The 12,168-nt window shown below is 38.2% G+C and overlaps 5 protein-coding genes across 5 annotated transcripts; 2 read left to right on the forward strand and 3 right to left on the reverse strand.

The window, feature by feature from the left end:
• Positions 1-412: 412 nt before the first annotated feature.
• On the reverse strand, positions 413-939 carry BDF20DRAFT_832278 (uncharacterized protein; the record flags this gene model as incomplete). Its single annotated transcript, XM_053078525.1, has 2 exons — positions 413-645; positions 729-939. 2 exons carry the CDS (start codon positions 937-939, stop codon positions 413-415), a joined length of 444 nt encoding a protein of 147 aa, XP_052938699.1.
• A 661-nt stretch (positions 940-1,600) lies between these two features.
• On the forward strand, positions 1,601-2,476 carry BDF20DRAFT_909968 (P-loop containing nucleoside triphosphate hydrolase protein; the record flags this gene model as incomplete). Its single annotated transcript, XM_053083656.1, has 5 exons — positions 1,601-1,609; positions 1,676-1,765; positions 1,837-2,037; positions 2,119-2,253; positions 2,324-2,476. The coding sequence occupies 5 exons, from the start codon at positions 1,601-1,603 to the stop codon at positions 2,474-2,476; spliced, it is 588 nt and encodes a 195-aa protein (XP_052938700.1).
• A 998-nt stretch (positions 2,477-3,474) lies between these two features.
• Positions 3,475-5,539, reverse strand: BDF20DRAFT_904496 (FAD dependent oxidoreductase-domain-containing protein; the record flags this gene model as incomplete). Its single annotated transcript, XM_053083038.1, has 5 exons — positions 3,475-4,245; positions 4,352-4,418; positions 4,507-4,622; positions 4,832-5,184; positions 5,257-5,539. The coding sequence occupies 5 exons, from the start codon at positions 5,537-5,539 to the stop codon at positions 3,475-3,477; spliced, it is 1,590 nt and encodes a 529-aa protein (XP_052938701.1).
• A 576-nt stretch (positions 5,540-6,115) lies between these two features.
• BDF20DRAFT_849576 (putative polysaccharide biosynthesis protein) lies at positions 6,116-7,200 on the reverse strand. The gene is made up of 6 exons (XM_053079912.1): positions 7,088-7,200; positions 6,978-6,997; positions 6,837-6,907; positions 6,508-6,719; positions 6,381-6,394; positions 6,116-6,285 (listed from the first exon to the last, which is right to left on the reverse strand). The coding sequence occupies exons 1-6, from the start codon at positions 7,137-7,139 to the stop codon at positions 6,220-6,222; spliced, it is 435 nt and encodes a 144-aa protein (XP_052938702.1). The 5' UTR covers positions 7,140-7,200; the 3' UTR covers positions 6,116-6,219.
• Positions 7,201-8,513: 1,313 nt separating this feature from the next.
• BDF20DRAFT_814816 (uncharacterized protein) lies at positions 8,514-11,922 on the forward strand (the record flags this gene model as incomplete). Its single annotated transcript, XM_053077018.1, has 8 exons — positions 8,514-8,864; positions 8,936-9,711; positions 9,769-10,578; positions 10,642-10,870; positions 10,933-11,121; positions 11,231-11,350; positions 11,457-11,532; positions 11,597-11,922. 8 exons carry the CDS (start codon positions 8,514-8,516, stop codon positions 11,920-11,922), a joined length of 2,877 nt encoding a protein of 958 aa, XP_052938703.1.
• Positions 11,923-12,168: the final 246 nt, after the last annotated feature.

Genomic DNA, 12,168 nt, shown 5'->3' on the forward strand with positions numbered 1-12,168 from the left:
GCTGTTAATGGAATTTCGAATTTTGCCGTATTTTTTTGTCTAAAAGAATCAGACTGTGACAGAAAGAAAGATGGCCAATCTTTCTTTTCTTTTGGCTGTTCGATCTTTAAGTTTAAGCTAAAATGAACTTTTGTAACGGCTTTTGCTGTTAATAGAAATTGGGCAGTAGATCAATAGAGAAAAGGTCTGTAAAGCGCGAGTTACACCAACGAACTTTTTTTTTTTTCATTTTGGCATTGGGAACGAGCATCTGGAGACGGTTCACATTATTGAGTTTCAGATTCATGAAATGACTTATTTCAAGGAGTCTGAAATTCTCCAGTTACAGTAACCATAACAACGACAAGATATTCATCAACCAACCCCGAATTCTTGGGTCTATCATTTTCTTGCTTTTTTTTTCTTTTTTTTATTATTTATTGTTGCTTAGATGTCCACTTAAAAGCTGCTCCATTGCTTGCTTTTCTTTTAGCAAATGCTCTTTTGCCTGTCGTTCTTTTGCTTTTTCCTTTTCTTTGGATAAAGCGCGTTCTTCTGCATAACGTCTTTCGCGTTCTTTATATTGATCTTGATAAAACAACTCATCATCATTGTTTCTGTTATACATAGCTGCAGGTGTTTCACGATGTTGACGTGATGTGTATACTAATGGTGGGTACTAATAAGTTACAACCTCCCTTGACATGTATTCAGAAAAAAAAAAAGAAAAAAAAAGAAAAAAAAATTACCATAGTAACCTGCAAATACCACTGAGGTGAAAGCGGTTGCCATGCCAATCGTTTTGACATTGCGACGAAATCTGTACATTTTCTCGTAATGTTCACTTGACCCTGGGGGTCCAAGGCTTTTTTGTTCCAGTTTATCCATGACGTGTTTGATACCATAGATAGAAGCACCGCCCAGCAATGCTAGTAATAAAGGTGGCAGACGTGGTATCATATTTGTTAAAGCAAGACGGACGACTATTTCAATTTACCGTCCTTGGAAAGAAAAAGTGGGGAAAAAAAGAAACAGAATCCTGGATGAAACTGAATTTTGTTTTCTTTCCCTTAAGGCAAATCACTAACTGCACCCTAAAATCTGATCATTCATCCTTTCAAAAGTGAACAGTGTATGTATAGGCAACAAAAGAAATGTTGCATCGTTTCTGTTTCGATCTTCACTGGCCCTCGTACTAAATCTGAGCGTATACTGACTTTTGCAGTAGCATCACCCACCGCCAGTCGAAGAGAAAAAAAGCCTTTTTTCCTTCACGTAAGCACGCACAAAGGAAGCAATGAAAACGATAGACCTTTGTTGTGTAACAAAAAGAAGAAAGAACGTGGTTACAGCGTCCTCATTTCTCCTTTTTCCTTTCTTTCTCGCTCTCCGTTTTCTTTTTCGATCCATTTTAGCCTCTTCTCCTTTTTTATATAGTAGAGATATAGATACAAATATACATACATACAACATACATACATATATACATACGCACATACACAACCTTGCTGTTGTTATTGAAAAGAGAAAGCTATTCTACCGGTATACAGAGAGCCAAGTCTTTTCTTTTTTTTTTTTCACTTTTTCAAGAAAGGATAGAGTACAAAGTTAAAGTCTCAAAATGCGAAAGGTATATGTGTATTCTATTCCTAAACCTCAAAAGTGAAAAAGAGACTAACCCTCTACCTTATTACAGCTAAGTCGAAAGAAGTTGGTCGTCGTAGGCGATGGTTTCTGTGGAAAGACGAGTCTATTACATGTATTTCAACATAATGAATTTCCAGAGGTAAAAATACCCAAAGGTTTCTTCGTCTTGGCATTCGAGCAAAAAGTAAGTCTAAACTACCATTTGTGTAGGATTACGTTCCTACCGTTTTTGAGAATTACATTGCCATCATACATCACGAGTCGGGAAAGTCAATCGAGTTATCATTATGGGATACAGCAGGACAAGAAGAATACGACCGACTTCGGCCTTTATGTTATCCTGAAACGGACGTTATCTTGGCATGTTTTGCTATTGATCAAGTTCAATCTTTTGAAAACGTGAAAGACAGGGTACGTAGAGAGACATAGAAGGGTCAGGGAGACGACGAAAAAACTAACACCCCTCCCTCCCCCTCTACCGTATGATGATAGTGGATCCCTGAAATGGATCATTTCTTATTTAATACCCCACGTTTATTAGTGGGAACCAAGGGCGACTTGAGAAATAATCGACAACGTATCACTGAATTAAATGCTAATGGCCAACAATTAATTTCAGTTGAGCAGGTAAAACATACACTACACTTACAAGTTGGAATAGAGAAAAAGGGATTGGCAGACTGACGGTAATTTGTAGGCTCAGGCTTTAGCAAAGAAATTGAATACGCAATACATTGAATGTAGTGCAAAAACGAATACAAATATTAAAGAAGTTATACATACCGCAACAGGCCTTATTCTTAGTCATCGTAAAAATGGACTCAAGACAAAAATCTGTACTTTACTTTAACACAACCCACAGCTTATACACTAGGACAAGATAATGTAATGATTTTTTGAACAAAAAAAAAAAAAGACAACTAAAATCTATACCCTTGGAAAACTTCTCTTTGTTCGTTCATCTAATACCAAAAACTCAATATGAAAAAGCACAAAAAGTAATAATATTTTGTGAAACCCGGTTAGTCTCAAATACAGTGGTGTGTTAATAGACATTTCTCAGTTTATAATCACTTATACATTCTCACTATCCATCTGCAGACAGTCGTTTGAAAATAAATATACATACTGCAAAATAGTTTGCAGGTCTTTTTTTTTTTTTAAGGAGTCTATCGTCTTGTTCATCTCTCGGGAACTTTAGATAGGAAAAAAGGCAAAACCATGCCAACTTTCCCTTTTCTTATTCTATACATGTTCATATTTACTTTTTTGCCTTATTTTTTCACGTGTCGGTTTTTTCACGTAAGCTTTGTGAAGGATGCATTTCCGTCCTACTTATTAGCCCGAGCACTTTCCTAAACAGATATTGGGAACAGTAACGTTAACATGAATCGAAATGCAGAGCAAGTACTGCTTCTTACTCTCTCCCCTGTCCCCTCTAAGCTCGAAGTATACTCATTTTTTGTGATTAAGAATGAGAATGCTTTAGGTTCTTTATTTCGGTGATTTACTATGTTATATGTATATATGGGAATCATATGGATAGATAAGTTAGACTATTAGAATATGTATAATGATAAGAAGATGACGATGGGAGAAATGCTGAAATCGGTAATAGATGTGTAGTCATACTCTCCTCAGAAAAGAAAAAGAGAGAGTTAGTATTGCTACTACTAAAATGTAGGAAAGGTTTGTAAAAATGCACAGTGGATATACTACTATAAATTGATAATTTTTCTTGATTTGCTGACATTTGGGTTTTTTTTTTTTTTTTTTTTTTTTTTTTTTTTTTTTTTTTTTTGCCAAGAAAAAAATGAAGCAAAGATAATGAAGCAGATGACACAGAACTTAAGCAGCTACGGCAAGTTGCTTGATGGTCTGTTGAGTTAAGCCAGCGGCATCCTTCTTTTCTTGTTGATTTTCATCCCAACCAAAGTCTTCGGTGGCTGTATCAATCAACATTTCTGCGATGGCCAAGGAAGCTGTGCATGCAGGAGTAGGTGCATTACGCACACAAAGTACTTTTCCATCCATGACCTTGCGTTCTAAAATATAGTCATTCGCCGCGATACCGCCTTTTTCGAACACTTGAGACATCACACCAGCAAAACTCTCTTCCACCATATCTTCTGTCAATCCTGGAACGTAGGCTTGAGCAGCACGCAAAAAGGCACGCTTATTCATATCTTTGTACAGTTCGCCAATAGACAAAGAGGGGTTTTTCAAGGCAAACATCCACAAGTTCATGTTGGTCAAAGAAGCAAACAAGTCTTCCAGCTTGAAGTCAAAGAAGGTATATCCTTCGCGAGCAAACGTAAGACAGGCTCCAGGACCGACAATCATTTGAATACCACGACGTGTGTTGACCGTTGGAGTGAAATGAACACCTACGGGAATACCACCACCGCTAGGGACAGGATAGACATTCATACGACAAATACCACGGTATTCAGGCTTGAGTTGATAGTAGGTTCCTCTGAAGGTAACCACCTTGGCACGGCTGGGGTCACCACCTGCAAGACCTGCTACTCGATCGGAATAAAAGCCTGCACAAGTGATCACATTCTTGGCAGTAACCTTAAGTGTAGGTCCTCTTTGGTTAGGCTCTGCGCCCCAAATCTGTCATTGATAAACAAAGAGAGAATGAATATCATGCCGCTGCTACTTCTTCTCCTTGCTCACTCACTCACTCACTCACTCACTTAAGAATGGTTCTTTTTCTTACCTCAATCTTTCCATCTTGTCTACTTTCAAATTTCTTGGCTTCAAAAGCAAGTTTGATCTCAGCACGTCTGAATGATCACATTATCAAGTAAATAAACATGTACATTTTTTATACGCACAAAAATACAAAAAAAAAAAATAAATAATACACCTTACCCAGTCTGGACGATTTCATTAGCGATACATTGAGCCACAAGGCCATAGTCGGTAATGCCAGTGTTGGGAGAATACAACGCAGAATAAGCAACTACATTGGGTTCCAATTGTCGAATCTAGAATCATAAAATTTGTATATGAAGGATCAGCAAACAGCAATGTGTGTATGTAGTGTGTCCGTGATACATAACACAAATGATAGCCCTTTCAGCATCCCCACCTCCTCCCCCCCCCCAAAAAAAAAGAAGGGTCCTCCTTCTTTTAGGCATAAAAAAGATAAGGCCTCTTCCTAAAAGACCAAAAAAAAAAAAAAGTGCTTCATTACCTCCTCACTATTCAAGACTTGTAGATCCTTCACACCGTTCAAAGTAGCGATTTCCATCAATCTTTCTACTTCCTTGTGTTCTTTTTCATTGACAGCCACGATCAGTTTACCGCAACGCTCTACTGGCAATTGATTTTGTTTACAGTATTCATACATCAAGTCAGCACCACGGACGCAGGTCTTGGCCATGCGAGATCCTGGCTTATAATAAATACCAGCATGGATGACACCGCTATTATGACCGGTTTGATGAGCGGCTACTTCACGTTCCTTTTCCAAGACGGCAACTGTCATGTTGGGGAAACGTTTGAGTAACTCTCTAGCAGTTGCTAGGCCAATGATACCACCACCGACTATGGGGTGATTTGTTTGTTAGCCACAAACATCACACAAAAATCTTCTAGGAGAATAATGCCCAAACTTACCAATCACCACATCGAAATCGGTCTTTCCATTATTTGTAGATAAAGCAGTTCTAAATCGTTGTTCAGCGGCCATACCACGTAACTTGGCAAATCCAGGATTCTCAGGTGTGTTTTCCCCTGGTAAACTCTTCCAAAACTTCAAGTTGTTGGATTCCGCCAGCACTGGTTTCTTGAATTCAGAGTTCAAATAGAAAGCAGCTCCACCTGTAGCCATAGTAGCAGCAGCACCTAAAGCCATCATTTGACGACGTGTAAACATTCTAGTAGCAGTTCGATGAAACATTGTTTGGTTTAAAGTATGTTGAGTTGTATGTGTGTGTGTGTGTGTTTGTATGTATGTATAGCGTGTAAATGTGTATGTGTTTGCTGATAAGTCTGTTTGAGAGACAAGAAAAACAACTGAAAGAAGAAGAAGAAGAAAGGGAGACTTCAAACGATCTCAATAAGAAATCAAGGCTATTTATTTGATCTGAAGGAGATGCAGTACCTTAGAAAGCCTTATGGCCCTTTTAAGGATATCCTTACATTATTGCCCCTTTTATGCATGCTGTCAAGATTATTTGATTTGCCACGTCTTTGTTTTGAAATGAAAATTATAAACATTACTTAAGGAAAGAGAAGCATGTGCCTCAACTTTCTTTGATTTCTGTTGTAAGCCCCTGAGAAAGAATCATAAACCAAATAAACATGTACCTCTTAAAAAGCACTCCCTTAAAAATCGAGCTACCGCCGTCTAATGCGATTAGTCAATCTTGCAATGCATCAACTAAAAGGAGATAAACAGAGACACTCACAAAAAAAAAAAAAGAGTCCCCTTAGAAGACAAATACTTCTGCTAAATGCCATGCAAAACATGAATGCCCTTTTTTTTTTTTTTTTTGCCAAGCCTTGATGATGCACAAGTAATGTGAAAATCCATGGCTGCTCCTCTTTCTTAAAACTCTTTATTTTCTATAATAGCATTCAATTCTTGTTACGTAAAGAGTCGTTTAATCCTTTCTTATTTCTAGCAATTTCAACAGCATAGAACTACAGGTCATTGAACGGAATACAGCAAAAAAAAAAAAAAAAAAGTTAAATCAGGCACAGAATAGATAAGGCAACCCAAGATATATTGATCTTACCTGCATGCGGACGCCTAATGATAGAAAGCAAACCATTGAAAAATAAAGACGCAGAATATTATTTTTTTTTAGTTTGTACATCAATCAGAAGCTTTTTTTTTTTTGTTTCGCTCATATTGAAAGTTACCAAACATAGTATTTTGTTCAGTATAGTCTTCTCTACAATCAATACGAATCAATGTGCCAAAATTGAACTCTTTCACTCTTTTCTCGTATTTGTTGATCCACTTTCTCCACTTTTCTTTAGCATCTTTGCTTTTGAAATCGTCCTCGTTTAAATGCTCAACGTTGATTTCAGGAAATGTTTGTTCAAAGTCGTCGAGAATTTCATCGTCAATACTAACATCAGCAGAAGAAATATGTGTAAACATCACGTCAGTCCAACAGCCTCTTCCATTGATATTCCTTCTACGCTACTATTGCTGTACTACTGCTAAAATTCATGAAAAGCATTACTTTGTTAAACGAAGCTGACGAGCATCGATTTTGGAAATGAGGTTAAAATATGTTTCGGCATGGTGCATAGCCTACAAATCAAATAGAGTGACATGGTTTGAGTTATCGAGCAAGTTTGAATAAGCTTTCCTCATTTCTTACCTTGACAGCCCATTGCTTTTCTACAAAAGTCAATCAATTGGAAAGTGGATGAAAAGGTTAGCTGTCAAATTAATACAACGAAGCGTTCACACATAAAGAGGTTATTCTACCGATATCTTCGAGTTGCTCAAGCTCGTCAGCAGAAGGAAGTTTCATAGACATTGTTTCTAGTGAATGCTTGTCAAAATGACAGGTTTTCTGTTTGCTGTTTGTAAGATTTCTTTTTTGATTTGACTTTTTTTTTTTTTTTTTCTCTCTCTCTTACCCACTTGGCAGAAAAAGCAGTCCGGAATCCTGCATTATTTCTATTTTTCGCGAAATTCTTCATTACGAGCAAAGTGAGTCTTTGCTTCTGGTATGTATTGTTCTTTAACCTCTTTTCCTCCTTTCAACTACCTTAAAAATTAGACGAGAATTAGCTTTGTAAAAGGGCAATACTACAATAATAAGAATTGCTGACCTCAATTCTATATTGATACTGGTTGATATATCAAGTAACGTTAAGGACTCCGTTGCTTACACAACTCTTGTGAGTTACGTTGGAAGGGAGTTGTACTGTAGATGACATTGTACAGAAAACGTGGTGTCATTCAGTCGATGAAGTACATGGCTTTTTGAATACAGCAGCTTTAAGAAAGAGCCCATGGTATCATCATCATCACTACAACGATTGAATTTGCGAAAAGCTATTCAGACGTTGGATTGAAGCAGCCCCTTCCCCGGATAAAACTATGGCTCAACGAACCGATTGTAAATCAAACAAAATTAGCACGTTAAAATGTGTGCTTTCAAGCAAAGGCATCCTTAAGCGAAAGCAATAAGGGCCAGTATTTTTCTTTCACGAGTTGCGAATTGTTCAGTGTTACTACTTTGTAGAATATAATGACTAAGCGTTGTAGATAATCAATATCGCGACCGCACTTTCTTCATATAATTTAATCTGTAATGCAGTTTTCAATTTGATCTTATGGTACAATTTATGTACAACATCGAATGGTGTTATCACGCAGTAGCTTCCAGTTGACGCTATCGTTAATGCAGATCAATAGACACTACAGCTATAATTAAGGAATGCACATCAATAGTTATTGAAGCTAATATGAACCGAAAAGGCTTTTGAGTCAGAAAAGCAAAGCAACAACATTGATACAGGAGTATCTTGGTTCTTTTTTACCTCGCCTGCTTCAAAAGGAGTTATCAGTTTGCTCCAAAAAGCAAGCAAGTAGTATGTCACTTGAAAAGCTTACATGGAGAATCAAAGAAGGAAAAAAAGAAACACTGAGGCCATCCATCCATTAGGGATCCGAGATGCTACTTTATTTTTATACTATTTGCATGCTTTTTCTGTTTAGCCAAGTTTGAAGGGCTATACAAATCAGGGCAATTGCGGCGATTCAATTGTGTCATGGAAAACATAATCGGGCAATGCAGCACTTGTTTATATTGAGTTTTCAAACGAACCATAATATACCAATATTGTAAATACCTCGATACCGATATCAGAAGGCTCTAAAAACGGCATACAGAGATTGTGGTATGACAGATAAGACTACTGCGAGCACAAAGCAAGATAACGGCTCTCTCGAAGAGACACCTGAAAAAAGCAACCGATCTGCTGGCGCGAACAATGAGGATAATAAAGGCTACGATGACGTTACAACAGACGAGGAAAAACACAAAGATAACGGGGTTAAAAAGGAAGCCGACGGCAAAGAAGAAGTTGAGGACGATGAAGAAAGCAGTGACGACGATGAAGATGAAGAAGAGGACGATGAGGATGAGGATGAAGATGAACCCAAACTTCGATACAGGAGAGTAGGGGCTAGTGTAAAAGAGTTACTACAAAAAGATACCGCTTCAACCTTGCGCGTGTCAGATCGTTTTGTGGTAACTATTTGAGTAATTGTCAATAAATCCCATTTCTTCAAGTGGTATAACGTTTCAAATCCGTTTTCTAGGCTTTAGGAACTCATTGGGGAGCTGTCCATATCCTTGATTTTGAAGGCAATGTCATTAAGAGCTTCAAAAGCCATTCAGCCACTATCAACGATATCTCTATCGATAACTCAATGGAATATGTAGCAAGTGCCTCTGATGATGGAAAAGTCAATATATACGCACTTTATACCCCCGAGATACAATCTTACAACTTCAAAAGGCCCATCAAATCAGTCGCCCTCGATCCAGAATATGCTCGTAAAGGAGCCAACAAAAAGAAATTTGTCTCGGGTGGGTTAGCCGAGCAACTTATCCTCAGCACGCAGGAGAAACGAACCAATTGGTTCTCATCAGGAACAGCATCATCCACAACAACATCAAATCATAACTATCATCATAAAGATGTTGTATTACATGCTAATGAAGGACCTATTTACGCCATCCGTTGGGCCAAAAATTTCATTGCTTGGGCTAATGATACAGGTGTCAAAATTTACGACACAGATACGAATCTACGCATTACTTATATCGATCGACCAGAAAATAGTCCTCGTGCTGAATTGTATCGTTGTCGATTGGCTTGGAAAACGGATCATAAGACTTTGTTGATCGGTTGGGCCGATACGGTGAAAGTAGCCGTCGTGCAGCCTAAGCCCGAACCAGTGCATCCAGGACAGCCTCGTTATTATGTAGAGATTGTGCATATGTTTCAAACAGATTATATGATTTGTGGTATTGCACCGTTTGGAGATATGTTGATGCTCTTGGCTTATTTCACAGAAGAGCAACAAAAGCGGTTATTAGAGGAAGAAGAAGAAGAAGAAGGAGAAGAGGAAAGTAACTCAGAGAAAAGCGATCAGGATGAAGATACAGAGCTCACCTCTCGAAGAAACGGAAATAGATGGCTGGCCTCAAAACCTGAACTTCATATCATCAACGCCAACAATGAGGAGATTTCTGCTGACGTATTAGCGTTGCACGGATTCGAACTTTACCAAGCAAATGATTATGTCTTGGACTTTTTAATGGACGATATAGATAGTGAAGTAGCGGAACTCAATGATGAGAAGAAGACAATGGACGACCTTGTTGCAATGGCTGATAGTATGTTCTATATTATGGGCCCGAAAGATCTGATCGCAGCTCGTTCAAGAGATGTCGACGATCATATCGAATGGTTGTTGGATCATGAAAAGTTTGGAGACGCTCTCACAACACTACGCGCTTTGTCCACGCCGTCCAAGCGATTTAACGAGGAAGAAGTCGGTCAAACGTATCTGCATTGGCTTATGAAAGTGAAACAGTACCAAGAAGCAGCAAAAGAATGCCCTTCTATTCTTAAACATGATCCCGCGCTTTGGGAAGACTGGATTTTCAGATTTTTAGAGCTGGGCGAACTTAGTGCAATTGCTCCTTTCATACCCATCGAGGATCCCCAATTGAGCAGCACAGTTTATGAGATTGTTCTTGCTTGTTTTCTTAAAAGCGATTATGAAGGACTATTAAAGACAATACAGCAGTGGCCTAAAACGTTGTATAGTCTTTCAAACGTCATCGTAGCAGTAGAAGATGTATTGAGGAAAAAAGAGAAGAAGCAACAACACCATCCTATTACAAACGAGGATAAAGATGATGAGATTCTGCTAGAATGCCTTGCAGAGTTGTAAGTCTTCACCAGTAGCCGTATTTTCATGTGCCAATGATTGACTTTTCTGTATTTGATTAGATACACGATGAATAATCAACCTGATAAAGCCATCGAGTACAATTTGCGATTGAGGAGACCAAATGCATTTGAACTCATTCAAGAATACAATATGTTTGATGCGGTAAAGGATAAAGCCGTTTTGTTGCTGGAGTTTGATCAGTATTTAGCCGGAAAAGAAGGCAATAAGCAGCAGCTGTCGAAAATGCCTGCAGTTCAACTTTTGGTGAAAAACACAGACGCGATTCCTGTAAATGTTTATTTTTATATTTATTGATTGTCTTGCATCGAACCTAATACTTCTTCTGCTAGCCTGCCAAGGTGGTCAAACAACTAGAACGTCACCGTCAGTTCTTACATATTTATTTGGATGCATTATTTGATCGTGATCACCAATTGGGTTTCCAATTTCACGACCTTCAAGTCGAGCTATACGCAGAGTATGATTATCCCAAATTGTTGCCTTTTTTACGAGCCAGTCATTATATATCTTTGGAGAAGGTTAGCATTTCGCTCTAGATATGAAAGCAAAAGTCAGCTCTACAGAAGTTTGTGTGCCTGCAACAAATAGCTGACAATATTTTCTTTATTTTTTTTCCTTGGCGTGTAGGCTTTCAAGCTGTGTGAAAAGAAAGACTTGGTGCCTGAAATGGTGTTCATTCTGGGTCGGATGGGTAACAATAAGAAAGCTCTTATGCTGATTATAGAAAGATTAGGAGATGTACAAATGGTAAAAGACTGACGCGGTGTAGTACTTTTTTATTTTTCTTTTTCTTTTTGTTATTGTACGGTTAATGCATCCTGAACTAACATCATTTTTGTGTAACGGCCATTAGGCGATTGATTTTGCTAAAGAACAAAAGGACAATGAACTCTGGGAAGACTTGCTGACGTATTCTATGGATAAACCAAGTAAGAAGAGCAATTTCTTGCGTCTTTGTCAATTTATTCAATGCTCATTTTGCATGTACTATAGAGTTTATTTGTGGTTTGCTTGAGAATGTGGGTACCGAGATCGATCCACTTCGACTTATCCAACGTATTCCGGACGACTTGGAAATACCAGGCTTAAAAGAGGCCTTGATCAAAATATTGCAAGACTACAATTTACAAATGTCCCTACACGCGGGTTGTGAAAAGATATTAGTAAGGGATAGTGTATTTTTAGCGGACAAGATGTATAAGGCTCAGAAAAGAGGCGTTCACTGTCATCGTAAGTTTATACAAATTTGCTGTTGTTGGCTTATTGTTATTATTACTATTGGGTTTACTCAACCTCAGAATCAACGTTACTTTATCTAGCCAACGAGATGACGTGTAATATATGCGACGAACCTGTCTTCATTGAAGAAGATTTGGGCGAACTTTTGGAAAATCCCACTATACCCAACGCTATCGTCTTTTTCTGTCGCCATGCTTATCATCAGCAATGTCTGTTATCACAGCAACAACAGCCTGCCTCATCAGAAGACTTATTATCAGAGCCCATGTTGAATCACTACCAAGATAAAAAGAGTAGCTTGACAAGCAAAGTCAATCAATCAACGC

The sequence above is a fragment of the Mycotypha africana genome (genome assembly GCF_025528875.1).
Source record: "Mycotypha africana strain NRRL 2978 chromosome Unknown BDF20scaffold_2, whole genome shotgun sequence".
NCBI classification, from domain to species: domain Eukaryota; kingdom Fungi; phylum Mucoromycota; class Mucoromycetes; order Mucorales; family Mycotyphaceae; genus Mycotypha; species Mycotypha africana.

Excerpts from the sequence above, each read along its gene's own strand:
- BDF20DRAFT_849576 (XM_053079912.1), bottom strand. The coding sequence starts at position 7,139 with ATGTCTATGAAACTTCCTTCTGCTGACGAGCTTGAGCAACTCGAAGAT. Across the intron at positions 6,998-7,087 it reads TGAGCAACTCGAAGATATCG|AAAAGCAATGGGCTGTCAAG; the intron begins GTAGAATAACCT and ends TGACTTTTGTAG. Across the intron at positions 6,908-6,977 it reads AAAAGCAATGGGCTGTCAAG|GCTATGCACCATGCCGAAAC; the intron begins GTAAGAAATGAG and ends TTTGATTTGTAG.